The sequence below is a fragment of the Xenopus laevis genome, chromosome 6L (genome assembly GCF_017654675.1).
Source record: "Xenopus laevis strain J_2021 chromosome 6L, Xenopus_laevis_v10.1, whole genome shotgun sequence".
Classification (NCBI taxonomy): domain Eukaryota; kingdom Metazoa; phylum Chordata; class Amphibia; order Anura; family Pipidae; genus Xenopus; species Xenopus laevis.
The window spans coordinates 67,787,009-67,813,981 of NC_054381.1; the positions used below are offsets into that span (position 1 = coordinate 67,787,009).

Consider the following 26,973-nt stretch of genomic DNA (forward strand, 5'->3'; position numbering starts at 1 on the left):
GAGTATGATTTTTGTAAAGGAGCAGTGTGGAAAAGGAATCTACACATAAACGCATTGTCACTGGCAGTCAGGGCCGCCATCAGGGGGTACAAGTGTACCGGACCAGGGCCTGAAGGGGGGCCCCGGCAGTGCTGAACTTTTCAAAAGGGCCGGGCCCCCCTTGACAGCATCGAAGCCGTGCCCTCCGTACTCCTGAACATCCGAAATGCGGAAGTGCCAAACAGCCGAAGTCCCGAAGCGGTGTAAAGACCCGAAGCCACCAAAATAGCCGAAATTGCAGTCCTGAAACGGTGAAAAGACCCAAAGCCACGAAAAGAGGCGGAGTTGAAGTCCTGAAGCCACGAGTTCAATTCCTCTGAATAGAAATGGGCGAATTTGACCCATTTCCTTAAAAATTTGCCACCGGCAAAATGTCGCAGAAGCCCATTAAAGTCTATGGGCATCCAAAAAATGTTGTCACACGGCGAAATTGTTTTGACGCTCTTTTTTCTTTGACGCACCACGCCATACAAGTCTATCGGCATAATTTTTGAGGCAAAACAAGGCGAAAAAATCCGGACATCTCTACCTCTGAACACCAACGTGTGTTTTTTTTGTCTTTTTTTTAATCCCCTGGCCACCAATGTAATGGGGCCCCAATTTTTTTTTTTTTAACTTGTAAGGGGGCCTGGCGCCAATGTTTTTTTTTTTAAACAATATTCTCTTGGGCCCCAATTTTTCTTTTTAACATATAAGGGGGCCCTGGCGCCAATGTTTTTTTTAAAAAATGTTCTTTGCAGCCGCCAATTTTTTTACTTGTAAGGGGGGCCCTGGCACCAATGCTTTTTTTTTTAAAAAAACTTTTATATGGGGCTCTGGTTTTTTTAACTTATAGGGGGGGCCCTGGTCCCCAATAGCTTTTTATAACTTGTGTGTGTGGGGGGGGGGTTACCTTTTTTTGCTCTGATGTCTGTGTGGTCTTAACTGTGATGTGGAGTGGGCAGGATCTGGGATTTTGTTGTACAGGGCCCCGTGATTTCTAATGGCGGCCCTGCTGGCACTTGTTCACTTGCGCTGTAGGGTTCCTCGCTTTGCACTTAATTTACAGCAATAGAAGTAAAGATTCTACTGGAATAGTAGAAAAATTGCTTGTTTCAGCAAGCAACATTATATGGCAAATTTATAAAGCTTTGCATACATTTCTATTCCTCTTGAATTTTTCCCATTGACTTGGGTGACACCATGTCTGTGGTGGTATAAAATAATGAGATAATTTCTATGCTATTAAAAAAAAAAATACGTACCTGTATAAATGGCTTTTGTTATGCATTCTTTCCATGCTTTGGGATACATGGCAATAATTTGTATGTATTATTAATATACCAATTAATTTACACTTGCTACACCATTTTGTGGCAGAAAATATTTTATATACTTAGATAATAAATATGTTAGATGACCCCGTAGTATACAAATCATCACTTGATTTCACATGCATAGATCACCAATATTTACTGCAGTGCCTTTCACTTTATTACACTTTATTGGTTTACAATGTTTAGTTTTACAGTGAATTCATGTCTGGGTTTTATGCAAGATGAATCGAGAATCTGGTATATATGTAGAGTATGTAAAACACAGCATTGCGGAATATTGTTTAAAATAAAGTGCTCATAGCATGAATGTAATTGTCTCTATACACATTTCTGTAGGCAATTTGATGTGTTTACTTATGTACAACAAATACAGCAGATGGTACAGTTATATCTCCCAGTTGTAGCAGCTATTTCTCTCTTCCTTGCTGCCCATGTAATAGTTTGTGTACAGCTCTCTCAGGAATAATATTCACTCACAAATATCCTTTACAGGGTTCTTGAAATCCTTCTTGTCTCATCAAAGGATTTTGCTATAGCGCTGCCGTACATCTTTGTCTTCTGTTTTTTTTAAGCTACACCCTAAGGGTCAGGGCACACAGGCAGATTCAGGGAGATTAGTCACCCAGCGACAAATCTCTCCTCTTCTCCGGGGTGACTAATCTCCCTGAATTGCCTCCCCTGCCTTCCCATCAGCTAAAATGTAAATTGCCGACGGGATGGCACGCAATATGAGGAAACGTTGGGCGACTTCGGAAAACGAATCGAGTGCCATCACGCCGGTAATTTACATTTTAGCCGATGGGGAGGCAGTTCGGGGAGATTAGTCACCCCGAAGAAGAGAAGATTTGTCGCCCGCGACTAATCTGCCTCAATCTGCCTGTGTGCCCTGACCCTTAAAAGAAAGAGAGATTAGTTCCAGCAGATAACATAGGGTTTCCATAACTTACCAAGGTGTTTCATTTCTTCTTTTCTTTAATAAAATGTATTGTGTTACTTATTGATGAAAGTAATATACTTTAAGATAAGGCATGGAAGATAAGAAAACAGATTTTATTTTAAATAATATATACAAACACAGTAGTTTATTTTATCAGTAGTGGGATGAGTTAACTGGACTACTTTATCAAAAAAAGCTTTAGAAAACAGTATGACATTTCCAGCAATGCATTGAATTAACAGTTCTTTCCTGCTTCTCTGTTCCTCTGCAAAAATCACACAAGGCCTCATAATTAGGGTAAACTAACTAAACATAAATTCATGCTTATGGAAAATTAGTTATATTGACTTTTTTCCCTCAGTGTTTAGTTTTTGATCATATATTGCATGGTCCTTCAAATATTACAAAACACGTAACTTGTTTCTAGCCAAGTATTCTGTATAACAGATGCATATTATATATGCAGAATGCTCAGGACCTGCGGTTTTCCAGGTAAGGGATTTTTCCGTAACATGGATCACCATGCTCATCAACTAAAAATAATTTAAACACAATAGGATTAATTGTATCTTAGCTGGGATCAAGTACAAGGAACTGTTTTATTATTACAGAGGAAAAAAGGAAATCGTCGGATCAACGGATCACGCTGTGTGTGCTGTTCTCCTATCCCTAATTTGTTTATGCCAGATTTAGATTTCGATTCAGCTGAACTTTTCACAATGGAGTTGGCCAAATCCCAAAATAGTGGATTTGGTGCATCACTACTACTAACTAACCCCTGATTATGCCTCTCACTTCTAAAAAACAACTAAAATAACAGAACTTAAGCCAACTTGGCACTATCTAATAAAGAAGAGAAACAATCCTCTCTATAAACAGTGAGGCCTAGTCCCAAGCCCCTACAAACAGAACACAGTTTTGTTAGAAAAACTCACAGAAGTATCAGCAGGTTCTCTCACTTGTTTGCAGCTCCTGCTTCCCCAGGCACAGGCAGCCAGACTCCTAAACTGAAGCCCTGTTTATCAGGGATCAGGCCTCTCCTGCACAACTGCATACTAATTAAGCAGCTACCTGGCTGATCAGCTGCAAACTCTGGTTGGTAATTAGAATGGAGGGCCCACCCTACTCTCCCTCTATTCACTCCAGGGACCCATTATTCAGCTTTCTAAAGCCGGTAAACAAAATGTAGCATTTAAATGCTACCATACCATGCCACAAATGTTCCCTGAAGCCAATGCATGTAACTTTTCATCATTGGTGAAATGGACAGGGAGGATTATTAAAGGTAACTATCACAAAAATGTAATATATGCTTCACCATACTGAAATATTTTTTTTCTAAATATAATCAATTAAAAATTCGGAATTGTTTCTGAAATAATCACGTTACTCTTCACTCTCCCCCTCTCAGCATTAGTCTCTCTTCATTTTCTCTTCAAGTCGTAGTTGGGAGCCTGATTTGGAATGACAGTTAAATCCAATATATCTTTTTTTGCGGGGCTCCTTTTGTCTTGAAGATGTATTAGAGCTCATTCTATTAAAATCACCAGACATTATGTCTCTCTACGTGCAGAATTTGTGCAGTTATTTTGTTATATTTTTTTTGTACTGGCATCAGTCATTTGAGTGAGTTCTAATACATCTGGTAAGAAAGGGATCTTCCCCCTAAAACGATATATTGGATGTGTCAATGAAAATCTGACACCAACTCCTGCATGAAGACAGAATGAAGAGAAACAGACGCTGTGAGAGGGATAGTGACGATAAACATGATTATTTCAGAAACGGTACCGGGATTTTATCTGACTTTATTTCTGTATGATGAAGCTTGTATAAAATTTTCATTTTCACAATAGTTCCCCTTTGATAAGGTGTACATGTGATTATGCATTCTGAAAATACTATGCTTTAAATGTGTAATAAAATGGTTCTGTGGTTGTGATGTTACTACTGAAATCTGAAAAGGAGAGTTAAAGTGATTCATGTATGATATGACTGCAAAAACAGATGTGTCTATTAAAATTTCGGGGGGAAAAAACTCTATTCTGTCAAGCAATGAATTGCTAATTGCCTTGGTGTCATGCCACACTCTGGGATGCTTGGCACCTGGTATTAAATCATATATTTCTAAAAATATTCTTTTCCATCACACCATGCTCTGTAAAAAGGCACATTGACTATTCACCATAGGCAGGAGGAAATGAAATGTCATATTCTTCTTTAAAGGTCAATCTCTGCAAAAGAAAGTGTGATGGCTAAACAAGAAAAGCAATGGCACCATGCTCACTCATTCTGTGGGTCTCTGTGGGTGTTGAGACTGTATGTGTGCCTCTAACAGTTCCCAATCACTATTCCTTATATCTGTGTCGGGGGTGGTAAAGGTTTTGCCAACTTATATTTCATATTTTGCCCTGGGTAGGTTTTGGTAAGCAAGAGTTGGACCTGATTTACAGTGGGAGAGGACAATTAAATTTTTCATGGATTATATCCATGGCCGTTCAGTAACTGGCCAAAGGGTGTCAGGGTTCTCTATTTTATAAAAGGGGAAGCCACCACGTTCTATCTCTTTTGGTTACCACTTGCTGGAGTAGGTGGTAATGCTCCATCTTCATCTCTGTCACTAAGATGCTGAAATATTGAATAGAGCGTGTTTGCTTAATATGCCTCCCTCTGCTTAAACTGTTTTCAATTACATCACCATTGCATGTTTCTGTTACCACCTTAATACATATATACTTACATTCAGTGGGGGTTATTTATAAAGTTTGCACAGTGCATATTTATTTGCAAATGGTTGTATTGCCCATGTCTTTTCCCGAACGCTAATATATTGCACTGCTGTGTCCATATTTCAGGTTTTTGCAAATTCGTATTGAGAATAAATTTTGCACATGAGACTGGTGTTTGTGTTAGTGTGCCCGCTGTACCTGGTTGTTGTGCGCGAAAATAGCATTGACAGTAACTTAAATTCGCAATTCGCAAAACTGTTTTGCGAATATTTTCTCCACCAACAAAGTTGTGGCGTAATTCAAACGCAGAGTGTGCACATAATATTCACAATTAGCATTTTTGCTATATTTAAAAAGCTCTTGTAGACATTTGCAGTTTGAAAAAAAAAATCGCAATTCTGCACACTCTTATTCAGCTTTATAAATGTAACAATGTGCAGGGCAAATATATAAACTGTGCGAACCAATCTGCCATGCCTAACGTTTATAAATGAGCCCCAGTGCGTCTATACAAATCACTTTTGAATTGTATCTTATTTATATGGATTGGTTACTGCACCAAACAAAATGTTGGTACTAATGTTACAGTATTTAAAAGTATCTACCTCATTTCATACTTTTTTCTAAAGTAAGGCACCTACTGTCCTGTTATTAATAGGGATGTAGCGAACGGCGGAAAAAATGTTCGCGAACATATTCGCGAACTTGCGTCAAAAATGCGAACGGTTCGCGAACGTCGCGAACCCCATAGACTTCAATGGGAAGGCGAATTTTAAAAGCTAGAAAAGACATTTCTGGCCAGAAAAATGATTTTAAAGTTGTTTAAAGGGTGCAACGACCTGGACAGTGGCATGCCAGAGGGGGATCAAGGGCAAAAATGTATCTGAAAAATACATTGTTGACACAGCGCTGCGTTTTGTGCTGTAAAGGGCAGAAATCACACTACGTCACTCAGGTGATGTTTCTGGACACGGAATGTGAAAAAGCTCACACAGCTAGGTGGCACTTGAAACAATGCCTGCAAGGGCAACGTATACAGTAGTGGATACGGAATATATTATTGCTGCTGTAAAAACATCACTCAGGTGATGTTTACGGACATGGAATTATTATTGTTATTTAGACAGAATGTGAAAAAGCTCACACAGCTAGGTGGCACTTGCATACCTCCCAACTGTCCCTCTTTTGACCACTCAACCCCTGTCCCTCTTTTGTACTGGAAAGTCCCTCTTTTCTCTGCACTGAACAGCCAGAAAAAAAACAGTTTCTAACTTAATTAGCTTTTGGCAGAGAGCTCAGAACAGCTAACAGGTGCAAATAAGATACTTTGTAACAATTTTGACTCTGGTTGGTGCTGGTGGTGGTGAACTACTAGGAGGAGCAGCACACCAGTCCCTCTTTTCTCTGAACTGAACAGCCAGAAAAAAAACAGTTTCTAACTTAATTAGCTTTTGGCAGAGAGCTCAGAACAGCTAACAGGTGCAAATAAGATACTTTGTAACAATTTTGACTCTGGTTGGTGCTGGTGGTGGTGAACTACTAGGAGGAGCAGCACACCAGTCCCTCTTTTCTCTGAACTGAACAGCCAGAAAAAAAACAGTTTCTAACTTAATTAGCTTTTGGCAGAGAGCTCAGAACAGCTAACAGGTGCAAATAAGATACTTTGTAACAATTTTGACTCTGGTTGGTGCTGGTAGTGGTGAACTACTAGGAGGAGCAGCACACCAGTCCCACTCCCCAACACAGCTAGACTAATAGCACTGGGCTCTTACAGTAGCAAAGTAAAAAAAACAAAAAAGAAAATAAAAGCAGTCCTTACAAGGACTATTGGGTTACAGGCAGCAGTCAGCAGATGAGAGATCAGAAGCAGTGCCCACAGCAGCTACATACAGAGCACTGCAGTAGAAGGTAGATTACTAGCCAGCAAAGCTACCTAACCTAAAATGTCCCTCAAATCCCTGCAGAGTTCTGTCCCTACAATACAGAGCAGTATCATGTAGATTACTAGCCAGCAAAGTTACTATCAACTGTCCCTCAAATCACTCAACAGCTCTCTCCCTACACTTGCTCTTCCAAGCACACACAGGCAGAATGAAAAAACGCTGCAGGGCTTCAGTTTATGTATGGAAGGGGAGTGGTTCAGGGGGTGTGGGGGTGGTCCAGGAGGGAGAGCTTCCTGATTGGCTGCCATGTATCTGCTGGTCTGGGGTGAGAGGTCAAAAATAAGCGCCAGCTAAGGTGAACCCAAATTGGCGAACGTCGCGCGACGTTTGCGAACATTCGGCGGACGCGAACAGTCGATGTTCGCGCGAATTAGTTCGTGGGTGAACAGTCCGCGACATCCGCGACATAGTTATTAACAAATGGAAAATGTGTAGCAATACATAGCTATAGGCTCTGAAATTAGTTAACATTTTTCTTTGTTTTGAAACTTTCTGCTGTCTTTGGGAATTTATGAATTAATGTAAATCCACATATAAAAGTATGCATTGTGAATGCCAATGTAGTCAAAAACAAGTTTCTAGTATAGGTTTAAGATTTCCATTGATGTTAACATTATTTCCTATCTGTCTGTCCCTCACTGCTCACTGCACTACTATTACTAAGTAAATATTACGTTGCAGGAGTCAGCTAGGACTCATTTTTCATGCCAGAACATAACCTGTGAGATAACCTGTGAGATAGCATTTGTTGCAATTATATATATATATATATATATATGACCAGACAAGCACAGAATAGAATCAAATTTAAAATAGTAATTAATACATGATTATTTATATAATTATGCTTAGAATAAAGTTGCTTAGAACTACATTTATGAGTAATTGGATTTTTGGTTATGCATCCTGTTTAAAGCAGAATAAAAGCCAAATGGGGGGGTGCCAAATGTTAGGTCACCCCCCCCATACTCCGTACCAGTGCTTCTGAAATTACCCTCTGTCTTGTGCAACCACCTGGCATCCAAATGTTCTAGCTACACAGGGAGCAAATCACTATAGGCACATACAAATTTATAAATAATATCTAAATAAATTTAATCACAGCCCAGTTATTTGGCAAAAGTAGGCCTAACGCTTTTCTTGACTGTTGGGAAATATTGTATACTAGTGGGATTGTGTTTAAGTGTGTAGAACAAATTCGCTGTGAGTTTCCAAATTTCGCCGCCGGTGAATAAATTCGCAAATTTCCTGCGAAAATTCACCTGTGGCAAAAAAAATGTTGGACGCGCATCCGAAAAGTCACTAGCATCAAAATTGCTGTGCATCAACACACTTTGGACGCACATTGACTTTAACACCAGCGTCAAAATTGACACAATCTACTTTTCGGGCAGGCATGAATTTCGATTTACACATATTTTGAAACGGTAGAAATTCGCCCATCGCTGCCCTCTTCCTTTATGTTACAATGCTACACCCTTCAATGATGTGTAGACAGATTATCCCAAATGTTTAGACCAGGGGGTTTCTGCATCCTTTCCATTATGTGTAAAAACATATTAAGTAAATGTAGATTTTAGATACTGCTTTTTGCTGTATCTGTTGGAGTTGGGGGATCAGCTTTTATAAAAACTGTTCCTTTTTTCCCCTAGAGGTGGGAAAAGGATGGGTCCTAGGGCATGATCACCACATGCAAGCTCATAAAATTTAAGCACAACTATTGACTAATGTTCTCATAAGATGAAACAAAAATGTGTTGCTTTAGTTTTATTGGATTTTAGAGATTTCCTTGCTTTTCTGCATCATTCTTGTTTACTTATTTTTGCCTGGGAATATTTTGTGCACAATATGTTCATTTTGGGTCTTGCCAAAAAGATTTGTAATCCTTTGAATATTAGGTTTTCTTTACCATTTAACCTTACATAACTTGCTGTGAGAACATTTTACAAATAAATGCATTTTAAAATTAAATGTGCAGATATAAGGACCATTATATAATATAAGTTGTATGACTGTATAATTCTACACAATACATTACAAAAATGAGGATGGGACAATGAGTTTTTCCAGTAACATTCACAAATTAAACCTCTCTAAAACTGAAATGGTTCTCTTTCCTCCAACTAACACCAGCAACATCCCGGAAGTATCCATCATAGTTAACAATTCTACTATCACCCCCTCTCCCCAGGCCCGGTGCCTTGGGGTTATCCTAGATTCTGCCCTGTCATTCACTCCTCATATCCAGTCACTTATTAAATCATGTCACTTCCACCTAAGGAACATATCCAAAATACGATCATTTATAAACCAAGATGCTGCCAAAATTCTTATTCACTCTCTCATCATATCGCGTCTAGACTACTGTAACTCTCTTTTAATTTGCCTTCCCCTCCAGAGACTGTCACCTCTCCAGTCCATAATGAACACTGCTGCGAGGCTCATACTCCTCAGCAACCGCTCCTCCTCTGACACCCCATTCTGTCAATCCCTGCACTGGCTTCCGTTACCTTTCAGAATCAAATTCAAATTAATGACACTGACTTTCAAAGCACTTCATAACTCTGCCCCACCCTACATCTCTGAACTCATCTCTATATACCCAACCGCTTACTACACTCCTCTACTGACCTACTACTCAACTCTTCTCTCATTACCTCCTCACATGCTCGCATTCAAGACTTTGCAAGGGCTGTACCCCTCCTCTGGAGCTCTCTCCCACGGTCTGTCCGACTTTCTCCCAACCTTTATGCTTTCAAGAAATATCTGAAAACGCACTTCTTTCGAGAAGCCTACCCTCACTCTGCTTAAAGGGATACTGTCATGGGAAAACATGTTTTTTTCAAAACGCATCAGTTAATAGTGCTACTCCAGCAGAATTCTGCACTGAAATCCATTTCTCAAAAGAGCAAACAGATTTTTTTATATTCAATTTTGAAATCTGACATGGGGCTAGACATTTTGTCAATTTCCCAGCTGTCCCTGGTCATGTGACTTGTGCCTGCACTTTAGGAGAGAAATGCTTTCTGGCAGGCTGCTGTTTTTCCTTCTCAATGTAACTGAATGTGTCTCAGTGAGACATGGGTTTTTACTATTGAGCGTTGTTCTTAGATCTACCAGGCAGCTGTTATCTTGTGTTAGGGAGCTGCTATCTGGTAACCTTCCCATTGTTCTTTTGTTTGGCTGCTGGGGGGAAAAGGGAGGGGGTGATATTAATCCAACTTGCAGTACAGCATTAAAGAGTGATTGAAGTTTATCAGAGCACAAGTCACATGACTTGGGGCAGCTGGGAAATTGACAATATGTCTAGCCCCATGTCAGATTTCAAAATTGAATATAAAAAAATCTGTTTGCTCTTTTGAGAAATGGATTTTAGTGCAGAATTCTGCTGGAGCAGCACTATTAACTGATTCATTTTGAAAAATGTTTTTTCCCCATAACAGAATCCCTTTAAATACCAAACGCAACACCACATACAATACCACATTTCTCACCCACTTAATTCGATCTTGCCCACTCCCACACCTTGTGTATAACTCCCTTCCCTTTAGAGTGTATGCCTATGCATAGGGCCTTCCTCACCTTTTTGTACCTGTATTGATTGTGATTTATGTAACTCCATATGTTCTATTTATATAATTCATGTGATTTAGTTGTATAATCACATTTACTTTACAGTGCTACGCAATATGTTGGCGCTATATAAATACATGTTAATAATAATAATTAATAATAAAATAAAAAAACTCCATACTATATTGCTTATCTGTGCAGAACCACCTATGATTTGGTAATTGTTTTGGACCAGACACGTGGTTGTTTTTTTCCCTTAAATGTTTGTATTATATGCATTCTGCCCAAAATATTTTCCAGAACCATGGGCAAAGAATGTAAAATATTTCCATTCTTAATGTTTTGCCAAACTATTTTAATATATGCATTGCTATTAGGTTTAAAAAAAAAAAAAATATATTTGTTGTAAGTGATGGGGCTTTACAGAAACTATCTGTGTTTGATTCCAGTTGCATTAACCTCATTGTTTTGGAAAATTTGGGGACGTTTAATGATGCCTTTGTGAACTCTGTACCTTTTATTTGCTTTTGTAAGACACAACATAGTTGTTAGTATGAGAAAACACATTTAGTCATGCTGAAAAAGTATTAGTGTATACAGTGCTATTTGGAGCATAAAATATATCCCTTGATAATAACTGTGTTTTTGTAAGGATTGCAGAGTGGGGGGAAATTCTGTGTTCTCTGTCTGTTTTATTTGTATTTTTTTTATAAGATGTATTTTATTCCTAAGCCAGTCCCCCAAACCATTTAACAATTAAAGGGGATCTGTACCTGTGCATAAAAAAAGATAATGTAATTCAAAATTACTTTTCAATATACACCAATTTATACATATAAACACATTTTCAATATTTGTGAATGTAATTACTGTCTAGTAATGGCAAACATCTTGCCTGTAAAATGTTTTTTTTTTTTTTAGATTAATTGAAATCTGGGGGGGGAGAATAAAGGTGGTCTTTTTATTTGTGAAGTGAGAAGATTCTGGGAAAATTCTGGTAATTAGTTCCTCTGCTTTCCAGAGAATCTGTGCACCACCACAATATGTAAAGAAGAGGGACTTCAATTTCCAGATTCCATAACTTAATAATGGAAAGAGGTTGCGTTGAATGACTCTCTGTATTGGGGGGGGGGATGATGTTGGGAATTGTTTCTGTGAGTCAGAAAGTTTCTTCAAAAAGTATGAATAAATGTCATTTCTATGCTGCAATCCAGCTGGTTAACAGTTCTTCTCTTTCTGCATCATTTGAAATCCTGGCAGGGAAGGAGGGACTAAACACTGATGTTACACATCGTAACAATTTCTCCACAGCTTACAGACAGCATGCAGGAACTACATAACCCACAATGCATTGCACTATGATGTTCCGTTCCTTATTGAAATTGCGTGTGCAGGGAATTGTGGGTTTTGGAGGATGCAGGCTGAGGACAGATGGCTGTTGATAAAAGTAACAGTAGTCAGCCAGCTCAGCAAAGTAGTCAGAAAGATCAGCAGGGGGCTAGACTTAGGGAACCATTAAAAATCATGAAAAGTCTGCATATTTTTTATTGATCTATATAGCAAAGTTGCTTGAAATTATGTTTCCTTTTCAAAAAGCTTAAGTTTTGTTTTTCTGGAGTTTTCCTTTAAGGAAAACACATTAGAAATGCTTATTTGTACCTTTCACCTTGCTAAGAATTTCTCTTCAACAGTTGAATCTTTTGCAAACAGTAGGCAGCTAATTATTCATCCAGCACAGCCACCTAAAGTGTATAAAATTCTCCCAATATAAATTATGAGCTGCAGAGAAAAGATTGATAAAGTGTCTAAATCTGCCCTTGAAGAAATGTTCTATTCTTGTGAAGCAGGCAAGCTAAATGACTTCAGTAGATTAGAGCTCACTGCTCAGAAATGATTATTTTACAGTTGGTCTGCTACTGGGCAAAGCAAGATGCGCTTTTATACATGATTCATTGATCTCCTTCATTTAAATGTTTTATCATAATCAAACTCTCTTTATTAAATTGGTTTGGATATGTAGGGAACTGGCCAATTTGTTTAGATTTCTTGGCAAACTACTTATTTGATGTTTTTGGTTTCAGTATTCTATAATATGTTTCTTGCTGTTATATTACTTATGGGCCTGTTTGACATAAGGCAAACTCTAGTAGGTTTATTCTCACTGGTAAAATGTTGCAGGTACTTAAATAGAAATCTTAAATGCACATTATAGTACAGATGCAAGCATCCACAAAGCAATACCTGCTCTGATTTATAGTGTCCACTGAGAAGAAAGTAGTTGCCTTTTTGTCGATATATATATAAGTAGTATAATCAAGGACTAATTAGCTGCTGTATTTACGTGTTGGGTTATTTATTTCCCTGAGCTGCTACACATTGGAAAACAATGGGAAATTAACATGATATGAAATTGCACAATGTATATGAACTTACTTTCCTTTTTGTATAGCACTTTTTTTTTTTTTTTTTTATAACTTGTTTTTATTGTAAACGGTAAAGTATAATCACATTAAATATTTATACATGGATCCATGAAGTGGAGAATATAGTAATTGTGATTCTGAATATAAAGCTGTTCAATAACATTTCAATAACATTTTAAACATTCAGCTCAGTTACGGTTTATAGCATTGGGGGGTTAGGACCTGTGGGGATTAGTTCAGATAGGAGGTCAGTAGTCTGTTAGTTTGATGACTTCTGGGAGGCGCGGTATCAGATCTTAATGGTTCTTGTCGTAGTGATGCTAGATATTGGGATGATTCCACGATCAAAGGGTGATCCCTGAGAACTTCCATATCATACCATGACGTATGTCTAAAGGTGTAGATCGTGAGGCATTTGAGTTGTTGTGGGAGGTGTGGCTATGTAGGTAGACCAGGTATTGAAAAATTTTGATGTGTTGTGTTCTTTCCTGGTTATGGTTTCCAGCCAATCCATATGGAAGATATGGTGTAGTTTTTGTTTCACCAATGTCATTGACGGGGGGTCAGTGTGTAGCCACTGTTGCAGTATTGTTTTTCTGGCAGCTGCCGCCAATCTGCCCATGAGGTGTTTTTCAGTTTTCGTGATTTGTGTAAATGAAGTAAGTGTACTAAATAGAGCCCATTCTATGTGTATTTGGAGGGGTTTCCCTATCAGCTGTGCACCATACGAAACGACTTCTTCCCAAAAAGATTGCATTAAGGGACAAGACCACATGGTATGTATCAGATTCGCTTCAGGAGCGTGGCATTTTAAACATACATCTGAAGAGAGGTTACCCATCCTAAATCTTCTGAGTGGAGTAAGATATGAGTTGTGGAGAATTTGCAATGACATTTCCTGATACCAGCTTGCCGGAAGTAATGTCATAATTTTAGCATGTTGTTTCAAGATGTCTGATTCTGTGGCATTAGGTATCTCCTCAATCCATTTGAAATTAGGTTTGCCTTCATTATCAATGTCTAGAAGTGGTTTAATGGTTTGGTAGATGTGCGAAGTTGTGAGTTTCTTATTTTTGTTTTTCCATAGTTGGTTTAAAAAGTTATTCTTGTCATTATTTGTTAGGAGTTTGATTGTAGTGTTCGCGAAATGAAGGATCTGCAGACTTAGGTATAAGTGGGTGTGTATAAATGGAAATTTTTCTACCAACTTATTTAGAGAGAGTACGGAGTAGTTATTGTCCAGTATATCATGTATGTTCCGCAAGCCGCTTATACTCCAGTCATATAGTATGGGATTCCGCATACCTGGTGGGAAGTTTTTATTATCTATCCACGATAAGTAAGGAGAGGTATATCGTGAAAGATTCTGGGTTTTCCTGACTGAATGCCATGCATTATACGTGTCCAAGAATAATGGATTATTTCTAATATGTGTTGGAATATTCTGTAAAGGTGTATGCAACAGATAGTTGAGAGAGTGGTTGTCAGTTCGATATTTGTCTAAAGAGAGTGTAGTGTATAGATCTCTATTTAGAATCCAGTCTCCTGCATATCGAAGAAGGGCTGCTTCGTTGTAAGCCTTAAAATTAGGGAAATTGAGTCCACCTAGGTTTTTAGGTTGTTGTAGTTTAAAAAGGCTAATTCGTGGTCGTTTTTTATTCCATATGAAAGTTCTCAATATTTGATTCAATCGTTTTAAAACGGTTGGTTTTTGTATAGCACTTTTATCTTTATTCTAACCTCAGACATGGCTCATTTACTGGTACTAATACATTATATTATGCATATATGTTGAGTAATATTCATATCATCACTTCTCTAAAGTATAAACTGCAATATTAAATATTATCTTCAATTTTCTTGCAAATATTATCTTCAATTTGTTTATATCATATAAATTATATATAAAGCAAAACTAACAGTAAGATGATGTAGCTTATTGCATGTGAAAAAAAAATATTTATATACATGTGTATATATAATATGCCAAAAGGTTATATACAGGTATGGCATTCCCTATAAGGAAACCAATGAAAGCTCCAAGTTGCTGAAAGGCCATATAGTCCATCCCATCCATGGTGGTCACACAACAATCCTATGGGGTATATTTAATGTTTGAATAGTTTTTACTAAAAAGTTTAAAAACAAATCACTTATATGGAAAACCCCTAGGTCCCTAACATTCAGGATAATAGACCCCATACCAGGTATATATGTGTGTGTGCACAAGTAAATTAGAATGTACAGAAACAATATTTTAGGCTCACAATAGATTAGTACATGATATGGTTGTGCATTATTGCATTATTTTCAAATCGGAAAACTGCTGCAGGAATATTGGCATAGATTTAATTTGTTAAATGAACTGTGCCGTATAAAATATTGGTGCCCAGATGCAGTACTTATTGATATATGCTTAAATGGCACATTAGGAGTTGCCCATTTAATGGTTATTGTCCATCACTGCTAGATATAAATTCTTTGCAACAGAGAAAAGGCAGAATTAAACCAGAAGTTAGAGTAGAAATGGAAAAGTTGATATCACCTAATGCATCAATTCATGGAAGGAATTTTCGAAATATAATTTAGCAGTCATTTTCCTGCCGCTCTCCGTTAGTTTTTGTCTTTGTGCTCCACAAAAAAATTGCACTTTCTCTAAACCAGATAATTAGATGCATCAAGTTTGTCAGCTGAATGACACCTAGCACCTAGTTGTAAGCTTTATCATGGTTGTCATCAATACTGTGCTGATGTTCTTTTTTGTTTGTTTATCAGATAAGTTTTGGTACTGCAGATTGTCACCTAATCACAAGGTATTGCACTATGGAGATTTGGAGGAGAGTCCACAGGGAGAGGTGCCACATGACTCTTTGCAAGACAAATGTAAGTCACTCTCAACTCTGAAGGTTTGTTCTTCCCTTCATTCACTGGACGCATACGGTTCTAAATGCTGTGTGGGAAAACTTACAAAGTAACAGAACCCTGTTTGTGGTACTCAGATGTTAAACACAAATGGAATGAGCAGAAAACAATGATCTGAAATATTAAGAGAGCAAGAAGAGCTGTACATTTCCTGTAATAACAATATAATCAAGAGAACTGAACCAAGTAACAAGGCTGTTTTAGAGTATTTGATATTTTATGAATCGATAGATAATGGAATTATGTAAAAAAAAAAAAAAAAACCTTGTGTGCCATTGAACAAGGACCTTTCAACAAAGAAAAGTATTCCAGATTTGCCATTATTAATTATACAACAGCTCCAGCCACCTATGCCTACTCATTGTACTACATAGATTTTGTTTGCACATCAGTCAATACCGAGTTAAAACCTTGGGGACAGAGACCAGTAAATGGACTCAAATTAAAGACTGCTTCTTATTAGTTAATAAGAATGCTTGATTCTAATTGGTTCTTTAATATAGCTGATAGAATGCCCTGTAATTTTTTAAAAGCATTAACAAATAAAAATTGCTGAAAGATGCACTAAAAAATACGAAAACCTCGGGAAATTACTAGTAAAAAACAAATCAGAAAACCTCTACTTCTATAGGACCTTAACTGCTTTTACTTGGCTAATTTTTGTATTAAGAGTTTTTCAGGTTTTTTACACTTAAATAAAAAAACTTTCGTGAAATTTGCGAAAATAATGAATTAGAATTTTAATAAATAGGCTCCTTAGAGTTAATTTTAGGGATGCACCAAATACACTATTTTGGAAATAGAGTGAATACCATACAATTCTTATTTGAATATGTAAATTAGGAATAGGAGGAGCTAAATAGAACCTCAGGTGATTTTAAGGATTCAGATTCGGTTCGTCGATGCACTTGGATTCGGCCAAATCATGAACCGAATACTGGATACAGTGCATCTCTAGTTCATTTTGTTGATGTACTGGTTTCTGTGATATGTTTTTGCAATAAGCATCTGTTTTGTCATTTAGATGTAGTGATTTAGGGTTACATATTAATTGTGTTGCTTGGCATACACTAGTTATTTACAGGATTATACATTTAGTTGAACTTTTGCATAATTCATTCTGTCACTATGTTTGCACTTTCACTGGTCCTTTTATGTGTTTTTTTTTAGAAACATACAGTTTTTCACAAGCTCTGTTTTTTCTGATATTTAGTGCCTGTTGCAGATATTAAAGCAATAGTGACTGGAAAAGACTGTCCCCACGTGAAGGAGAAAGGAGCTCTGAAACAAAATAAGGTAAGCATTTTCAAATGTGTATTTCTGGTACACCATCCCCTTTTATTCCCAAGATAAAAATTTTTTCCCCTTGTGAGGCAAATTGACAGCAGCTTCAGGTGAGATTTTTATCTTTTTATGTGGATCAACTAGCAGTTTGTAGGAATTCTTTAAGCAGCATATTGGACTGCCATCTTACTTACCAATTGTCCCACTCCTGACTTAGACTGGCGCATATGTAATAGAGTAAAGTATTGGATTTTACTCTATTGTGCATGTGTCAATGAAAGTCTTTGCTAGGACCACCTGGGAAAGGTGAGTAAGAGTGTAGCACGGCACTGCTATTTTTGTCTGTGAGCAGGTGAATTTTCTTCTTAAAATGGGCATCAGCCCTGGGATTAAATTCACTGCAGTTGTGCCATATATACTGATTTAATGTCGCCTTTATCATTTCAGGAGGTTCTCGAGTTGGCGTTCTCTATTATGTATGATTCCAACTGCCAGCTGAATTTTATTGCTCCAGACAAACATGAGGTAAACACCATACATTTTGGTAGTTTAGAGTTGTCTAACTGGAGGCTTGCAGGCTGAGGCCATTTATATGGCCTTCCATTTAAAACGCTCATGAGCTTCATATACTTCCTTGATGACATTATACTCCTAATATTACTCACTTTGTTATACAATAGACCCCCCATTTTATATTTTGCAGAGGACCAGAAAAAAATTATCACAAATTTGGAAAAATTTAAAAATCACGGACATTTCTTTTGCATTATATATTGGGGCATTATAAAATGAGGGAAAACTTAAAAGCAGGGGGTGTAAAATTGAGGTTGCACTGTATGATAAATAATTAGATATTACATTAAAATGTGTGTGTATTCTCAGAGAAGTGCCCAACCATGCACCCATCACTGGTAGTGAAAGTCTAGTACAGGAGCTTCTCTGCCTGTTGGTGGAGAATGTAAGGTATTGTACTTCTTTAGTACTTGCTTTTTAATCTGTACTTAGCATTATGGTCCTCGTGAGGCAAGAGCCTCTTCTGCCTACCCCTAGTTCTGGCCCTGCCCCACAGTGCTGCTACACAAGGTAGCATTGTATTCTTTGTTGCAACCACAGAGACATACAGTATAATGAAACTGTCAGCACAAAAACAAATCACCTAAATAGTAAAGACTAACTATAAGGTACTATATTTTCCTTATATTCATTGCTATTTAATGAAAATTGATATGCATGTTCTTTATCCCTGCACTAGCAATAAACAGTGTATGTTATCAATAGGATTTGGATTTATTTTAAGCAAAGATTAATATATTCAATTGTTTCAGACACCTAAACTTTCCATTCATTTATTTCATGTATTAATGGAGGTTTCTGTCCCTCAACAGTATTGTATCTGGACTGATGGATTGAATGCGTTACTTGGAAAGGACATGATCAGTGATCTTACACGAAATGACTTGGACACCCTGCTAAGCATGGAACTCAAGCTCCGTCTTCTAGACCTGGAAAATATACAAATTCCTGATGCCCCACCCCCAATTCCAAAGGAACCCAGTAATTATGACTTTGTTTACGACTGTAATTGAGACCATTCCACAACAATCCTGATCTTGACTGGAAATAGAAGAATTTGTGTATATATATGCCACATTCCTTCCTAGAACGTCTTCTCCTAAAGAGTGAGATGACTTTGGTCAAGGCAGGATGGACACATTCCATAGGAATTCCTGGAGTTTTCATATGATTTTTTTGCAAGGACATTGTTATGTTCAATCGAAGATGGTGCTTTGGAACCATGAGGAAAATACTTTACACTTAATGCTGCTGCTGCATTTTGTTCTCTCCAGGCTACAAGAGCAGCAAAATAAGGCTACTGATAATACGATAAACTGCTTTAATGCTTTGCACTGTACCTTTCATTGCCTGTACACTTTCTCTCTCTCTCTCAATCTCTCTTTCACACACCTAAAAAATCAGAACCCGCGTTAGAAAACTCAGACTTTGTTACAAAAATGCTGTTTCCAGTTTCCTTTTTTTATTAAGAAATACATGAATTAACAATATCAGGAGATAATGATCCTGCTGAATATATACATATCACGCGCAAAGGCTAATAAAACGTAAAGAAAATGCTGTTTATATATAAAATGGACTTGGGACTTACTAGCATTCACCTGTGGAGCCATGTTAGTTAGTCTAAGAGGTCAAATTAAAGCAGTGCTTAAATATGTTTAGACATTTTGCTTCCAAGTAAAAGTAAGTAGTCCAAACCTCCAGTATTAAGTCTTTTGACGTTAAAAAAGACAAGTTTACTGCCTTTGTCTGTTAAACACTCTATTCTGCATTTATGATCAATTTTTAATTACACTATATGCAAAGGAAAAATGGTCATTGGAAAGACTAAATGAACCATACATCTCCCATCATAATATGGAAAATGGTGGTTTCTATATGACAGGTCCTAGGATGGTTTACTTTAGAAAAATAGGAGCGAGAAATTATCACTTTTTAAAAGAGAACTAAACCCTAGAAATGAATGTTGCTAAAATGCCATATTTTATATCCGAACTTGCACCAGCCTAAAGTTTCAGCTTCTCAATAGCAGCAATGACCCAGGACTTCAGACTTGGCACAGGGGTAAGTTTCGATCTTGGAAAGTGTCTGTGACACTCACATGCTCAGTGGGCTCTGAGCAGCTGTTCAGAAGCTAAGCTTAGGGGTCGTTGCAAATTATCAAACAGAAAATGAGGTTGGCCTGTAATATAAGCTGATGCTACAGGACTGATTATTAAATTCTGATGCTAGCTGCACTGATTTCTGTGCTGCCATGTAGTAATTATCTGTATTAATTACTAATCAGCCTTATATTGTGACATTGATATTCTTTGTATACTGTATATTGTCAGTCGGTCCCTAAGCTCATTAAGTGACAGCAGTACAGAGCATGTTCAGTGAATCAGCAGAAAAGAAGATGGGGAGCTACTGGGACATCTTCAGAGAGACACAGATCTTCCCTGCTAAAGTGCTGTGGTTGCCTTGGGCTGGTACAGAAGCCCAAAAAAGTACAACATTTCTAGCTACTTCTTTAGTTAGGCTTTAGTTCTCCTTTAACGTGTGACAGACACGCAACACAAATGGGATATTAGCCCATCATACAAATGGTTTCCTAAAGCACCAATCTGCGCAAGTCGGTCTGGACCCGAATCTGTTTCCTTCTTACGACCACCAGTAGCAGCAGTACTGCCAACACAGGATTGCGCTTTATATTTTGTGTCAGAATTGCCACCTTTGCTTTGATTTGTAATGGGGGGCACTCAAAACAAACGTCAAACACCTGGGTTATAATTCATCAGAAATAATGGCTATGGGTTATAAAACAACCTTATTCTGTCACTAAGCAATATACTACTGCATGGAAAACACAACCAGGCTTCCTTGTTTTTATAGCAACATTGAAATTCAATATTTTACATGATGTTGATATTTATTTAATATATTCAGAAAAGAACAGATCATATGTCATCCGATGATATGGAAAGGGTGTACATATTTATATCAGTTCACAATAAACAATATGTGCTTTTCTTCATGTATGTTGTCAGGAATCTAATTTGTGCACTGTAGAAATGGTTGTAAGGCAATGCCTATCTCAATATACCTTAAAGAGATCCAAAGTTTCCCAAAAATCCACATCAATGTGCTCTTCTGAGCTTTTTGCAATTTACTGTATTTTTTTTTTCATTCTTATTTTTAGCAGTTTGATCATGTTAATATCTGGCTGATGGTTCAGCACCTCTGTCTCATATCTGCTCTGTCAGTGGCTGTAGCGTTAGCTAAATATGAATGGCTGTAAATATCCTGGTATAACAGCAGCAGGAACAAGCACTAACTTTGTTTAGAGTACGTGTATCCAGTGGCGTAACTATAGGCCCTCCAAAAAACATTTCCAGGCCCACATCCCCTGTGACAAAATTGTGGGTCACCTACGGCACACTAAAAATTACAAATCACATGTGATGCACAAAACATTGTGGGTGATCTGCAATATATCATGCGTTGTGAGTCACCCGCGGGCCCCCCGGCATCAGGCACGTAAGTTTCCTCTATAGTTATGCCACTGGGCACCTGTCACCCCAAAATTGTTCCCCCCACCAGAAGTGCAATAAAATGGCTGTGCAATAATATATTGTTTTCCCTTTCGTGAGGGAAACAATTTTGGGATGACAGCCAGGTTCCCTTTAAATACAATTCAGCAGGAAAATGTTACTGTGTAGATGTTCAATCAAAAGGGATGGAGTTGCAAGATAAACATTTTTTCTATATTCAATTTATTACCCACTATTGCTTCTTTATATGTTAAATACAGATTCAGGAAAAAAAATCATAAATAAATGTATATTCCACAAAGCCTAGAACAGGATCCGATACCTGTGGTCTTTTGGAGGTCTTTGATACTGAATTGCTGGAGGGTGGGACAAATATATACTTTGTTAAAATTGAATGAAAAGCCAATTGAATTGATCACAATTCCTTCAAGGATTCCCAATTTGAACATTGATAAATCTGCTACATTATTGTTGTCAGGACAACACCGGGCATTTGAAGCTGCGCTCCCATGAGTTCCGGATTTATGCAGGGGAACGCAGGAGTAGACGCTGTCATCACACAGACGCATGTAAGTGCCGAACGCAGGTAAAATGCAACATGCTGCGTACATGCGTCTGTGTGAGTACAGTCGCATTGAAAATAATTTAGTGCGTCTACTGCACTCCCCTGCAGCTGAACGCATAAAACCGGAACACAAGGGAGCGCCTGTGAGTAAGGGCCCTTAGAAAGATTGTAAAATTAAATTTGAAATCACTCCAAAGTCCTGTCTTCTTTTTAAGATATGTATAAAACCACACACCTGACAAAAAATAATGTATCAGATTTATCAATGATCAAATCGGGAATCCTTGAACACATTCAATATCTCCATGTCTTTTTCTATATTATGTACTATTCCAGTGCACAATTAAAAATGAGATCATGAGATTTAAAATATAAGAAAAAAGTTAAATTAAAAACAATAAAATCCCTGAAAATTTAATAAAATCACTCAAATAGCAGCTTTTAAAGCCAACATATTCTGCAAGTGCAAGCATACATTGATTCTATATGGCTGGCAATGTGTGCCTTTGGCTACCAGAACTAGAGTCCTGCGCGGGTCCATTTTTTGGGACCCGTACCCGCAACCTGCAACCCGCATTCTTACCCGCTTGGAACCGCTAACCGATCCTACCAGCAAGTACCTTATCAGCAACCCGGACCTGTTGACCATCAAGAATCAGGAAGTGCTGTCATTGTAAACTGGAAGTGAAGTCATCGGAAGTAGGCGTGATCAGAAAAAAAGGAGTAAATATGGCTATTGAGAAGACCCGCAGCCCGACCCGCAAACCCGTTGACCCGCATCTTTAGCCGCACCCAGAACTTCTCCCCTCAACCCGCAAGGTACGCAGGTTTTTGCAGGTAACCCGTTGCAGGACTCTAACCAGAACATAAAATCTTTGTGCTTTGCAGACAAAGAGGTAAATTGGAGATACAAAAAAAAAGTACCTTTTTACATCTGATCTACAGCTTTCCTGCACATATCTAGACTCACTGTTGCATAGGCACCACTGTGGTTTGATTCCTAAGCAAATCTGTAACCTTAAGATATATTTATTTATATATAGGTTCCCTTTCCCAACCCTCCACACATCCACTTACATTTTCATATCCACCATTTACACACACATATAGGAATACAGTGTTACATGAACAATAGTGTGGTAACCCCCCATACCACGTTTTGTGCAAAATACTTATATGCTTTTGTGCGTGTACTACTATACCCACAGCAATACTCCATTTGGGCAAAATGTATATCTATATATTTATATATCCACAGCAATTCACATTATGTATATTTTTGTACAATATTATGTATTATACCCCATCCTTATTTCATTCATTAAGGAAAAGTGCATTGTGCTTATTTATACATTTTTTACCTTATGCCTTAAACTGACACTTGCAATAACACCTTGCTGCACAGGCTGCTTGTAAAGTATTTTACTAGCTGAGCTGCTTCCCTCATTCCAGTCTAGCATAGAGACATATTGCTCATCAGACTTCTTATATGAGGGGGATGTCTTAAGTTGAACTGAAGAAGCTGCTCAGATGAGTATGGAAACGTCTTCAATGATTACTCAGCAAGTCCAGTTGTTTTAGAATTACTAATATTAGATCAGTGATCCCCAACCAGTAGCTTATGAGCAACATGTTGCTCTCCAACCCCTTGGATGTTGCTCCCAGTGGCCTCAAAGCAGGTGCTTATTTTTAAACTCCAAGCTTGGAGACAAGTTTTAGTTGTATAAAAAACCAGGTGTACTGCCAAACAGAGCCTCAATGTAGGTTGACAATCCACATAGGGGCTACCAAATGGCCAATCACAGCCCTTATTTTGGCACCCCAAGAACATTTTCATGCTAGTGTTGCTCCCCAACTCCTTTTACTTCTGAATGTTGCTCACGGGTTCAAAAGGTTGGGGATCCCTGTATTAGATGTACTGTACCATGAACTGGATGAATGAAAATCTTCATAGTCATGGGGTTGGTAGTTGGTCCATTTGAACCAAGGTAAGTAATAAAGACATGTAGACCATAAGTGAGGTGGTTAAGTCAGCAGCTTGTTTATTTGAGCAACTCTACATGACTCTTGAGTAGATTCCCAATGAAGCATTGATAATTGAAAACTTAAATGATCCCCTTTTTAATGGTCTGCCTCTGTTAAGGTGGCCATAGATGTGCAGATTTACCTGCAATATCGGACGAATGATCATTCGGTGCCATCTCCCGATCTGCCACTAACCATTCAGATCAGTAGTAAAAGTAGTAAAGTAGTAAAAGAACAGATCAGATGATGTTCTGCCCCTACAGCTATCGTACAAAAGTTATGTCCGACAAAAGCTGGTGACAGTCTCCCACTGAAAATCGTCAGATCGGCAATACATACAGAGATATTGTTTCTAACCTGTCTGATCAACTGAATGGCCGATCGCGATGACACGTAAAATGTCCGGACACTTCACACACGGTCCGAAAATCGTTTGAATCGAGGATTCGTACGATTATATCTGCACGTCTATGGCCAGCTTTAACCTCAGCAGGCTGTCTTATCATATGTTTAAACACAAGATCTGCCATAACCAGGCCAGAAATTAACTCCTTACTATTTCCACTTAAATTTCCTCTATGCAAGCTGTGACAACCAATGTAATAAGATGGGGTTTTTTTTTTTTAATGAATCTTAATACTGGATGGGTAAACGAAGCGCGCCCATTCTCCACAGGCTCGGAGAGGAAATCGGGTAAGCCCGCACTGCTGAGGAAATTTAACCCCTCAGTTTCTTTGCTGCAGCTGAACTACCAATGATAAACCTCCTGGCAGCACTGAAGCAGACTTGCAGCACAGTAGCCTACCTGCCTGTGCTCTCTACTTAACCCCGCTCACACCAACCCCATGGGATTGCAGGGGAGTATTAACTCCCTGCTCTCTACTGAGAAGCTGCTCCAGTCCATCCATAGCCTTTTATAGATACTTATCTGCCTGCAAATATATATATTTACATATATATACAGTTATGTATATATGAAAAATTATCCAGAATGCTTGTTTTTCCAGATAAGGAATCTTTCTGTAATTTGGATCGCCATACTTTGTAGTTCATAAGTGTACTAAAAAAATCAATTAAACAATTATTAAACAATTAATAAACTCAATAGGATTGGTTTGCCACCAATAAGGATTATTTATCTAAATTATTAGGGTCAAATACAGGGTACTGTTCTATTATTACAGATATCCATGAAATCAAAATATGAATTGATTTGATTGATTAGAATGGAGTCTTTGGGAGATGACCATCCCATAATTCAGAGCTTTCTGGATAATGGATCCCATGGCTGTGTGTGTGTATATAGATGATAGAAATGTATAGAGAAAGATCTATAGAGGTATCCATGTAAAGCTTTATATGCAAAACCTAAAACACTGTGATATCACTGCCCAAAGAATTACGCCTACTGGCCCAATTTCTGAACATATTCTTCCAAAATTGGGGGCAGCAGAAACAGTCCTTATCCATAATGCAAAGAGCAAATAACTTTTTAAATGCTCTCTTTTACACAACTCTTTTTACACTGCTTTTGTCATGAAATATCTAACATGGCTTTATCAAATAAGTTTTGTTAACGTTAAATATCCACTTTGCTATTTAATAGGAACAATAGAGGCAATTTTAGAGACGCTGAAAATTATACATCTGTTCAAAGGTTGTGAATTCAGTCTTCTGCAGCAAACTTATTATAAAAAGTGTTTCCATGTGGCCTGTCAGTTTCTGTTAGGCAAGAACAAAGTAAAAACTTTGCCATTGTTTCCTAATAAAGGTGATAAATTAGTAAGAAAGCAAATCTTTTGTAGGCTTCTGATAAAAATGAGTTACAGTATGGGAAATACTAATAAGAAGCAGCATTTGATATATATATACAGGTATGGGACCTGTTATCCAGAATGCCCGGGACCTGGGGTTTTCCACAAAAGGGTCTTTCCATACCTTATGTCTATTAAAAAATCTTTTACACATTAATTAAACCTAATAGGATAGTTTTGCCTCTAATAAGGATTAGACTCCATTTAAATTGAATAATTCACATTTTTTTTTAATTATTTCCTTTTTCTCTGTAATAGGATAACAATACCTTATACTTAACACTAACTAAGATAATATTTAATCCTTATTGGAGGCAGAACAATCCTATTGGGTTTATTTAATATTTAAATGCTTTTTAATCAATTTAAAGTATTATGATTCAAATAACACAAAAACCCTCATCCATACCTGAATCTTAGTTTGGATCAAGTACAAGGTACTGTCTTCTTATTACAGGGAAAAAAGTAGTCATTTTTTATAAATGGGAATTTGATTAAAATTGAGTTGGCCCTCCTTTAATTCAGAGCTTTCTGGATAACGGGTTTCCGGATATTTAAATATATCAGAAAGGTACTTTTTTAAGTATTCACAGTTCTATTTTGCTTATGGTCTATACTAAGGGGGTTATTTATCAAAGGTCGAATTATGTTCCTTGATTCAGTGAGTTCAGTGACTCAAAACACAAATGAATCGAGTTTTTAGTGCAAAAAAAAACTTGAATTGCTGGAATTGATCTAGTTTTCGGTAAATCCCTCTGAAAAAATCTCAAACATCATGATGGCTATTAACATCTTAAAATGGTTTAAGGGACCTCTGCCATTAACTCCTACGTGACTTCAACAGCTTTCAGATGGTGTATTTTCAGATTCAACCTATTTCCAGAGTCGAGGTATAATAACTCGAAAATGTGAATTTTCACCAAAAAAATAAACTCGAATAAACATTTCTAAATATAACACAATTTGAAATTCTTTACTGTTTCTGAAATAATCAAGTAACTTGACTATCCCTCTCTCAGCAGTCTGTCTCACTTCATTCTCTCTTTATGCAGGAGCTGGAGTCAGATTTTGATAGTTAGGTGAACTGATCGAAGTGAGTTTCTTTAAAGACAATGTATTAGAACTAACAGTTCCGGTATAACTGCATCCGACACCAAAATGTGCATGAGACAACGGTTGCCGAGAGGGGGATAACAAAGAGTATTATTTAGTACAGAATCAGAACAGGATTTTTAATGGATTACATCTAGGAATTAACTTATTTACATGTGATAAAGCTAATGTTATTTTTTTTATT

At 37.6% G+C, this 26,973-nt stretch overlaps 1 protein-coding gene across 1 annotated transcript in view; it reads left to right on the plus strand.

Moving 5' to 3' along the window:
• elmo1.L (engulfment and cell motility 1 L homeolog) overlaps window positions 1–19,314 on the plus strand; it is a gene marked incomplete at its 5' end in the record, with an annotated part of 145,803 nt that extends 126,489 nt beyond the window's left edge. The window contains 4 exon segments of the mRNA NM_001096183.1: window positions 15,736–15,843; window positions 17,096–17,178; window positions 17,614–17,691; window positions 18,552–19,314. Coding sequence (NP_001089652.1) covers window positions 15,736–15,843; window positions 17,096–17,178; window positions 17,614–17,691; window positions 18,552–18,752 — 470 coding nt within the window. The 3' untranslated portion in view covers window positions 18,753–19,314.
• Window positions 19,315–26,973: the final 7,659 nt, after the last annotated feature.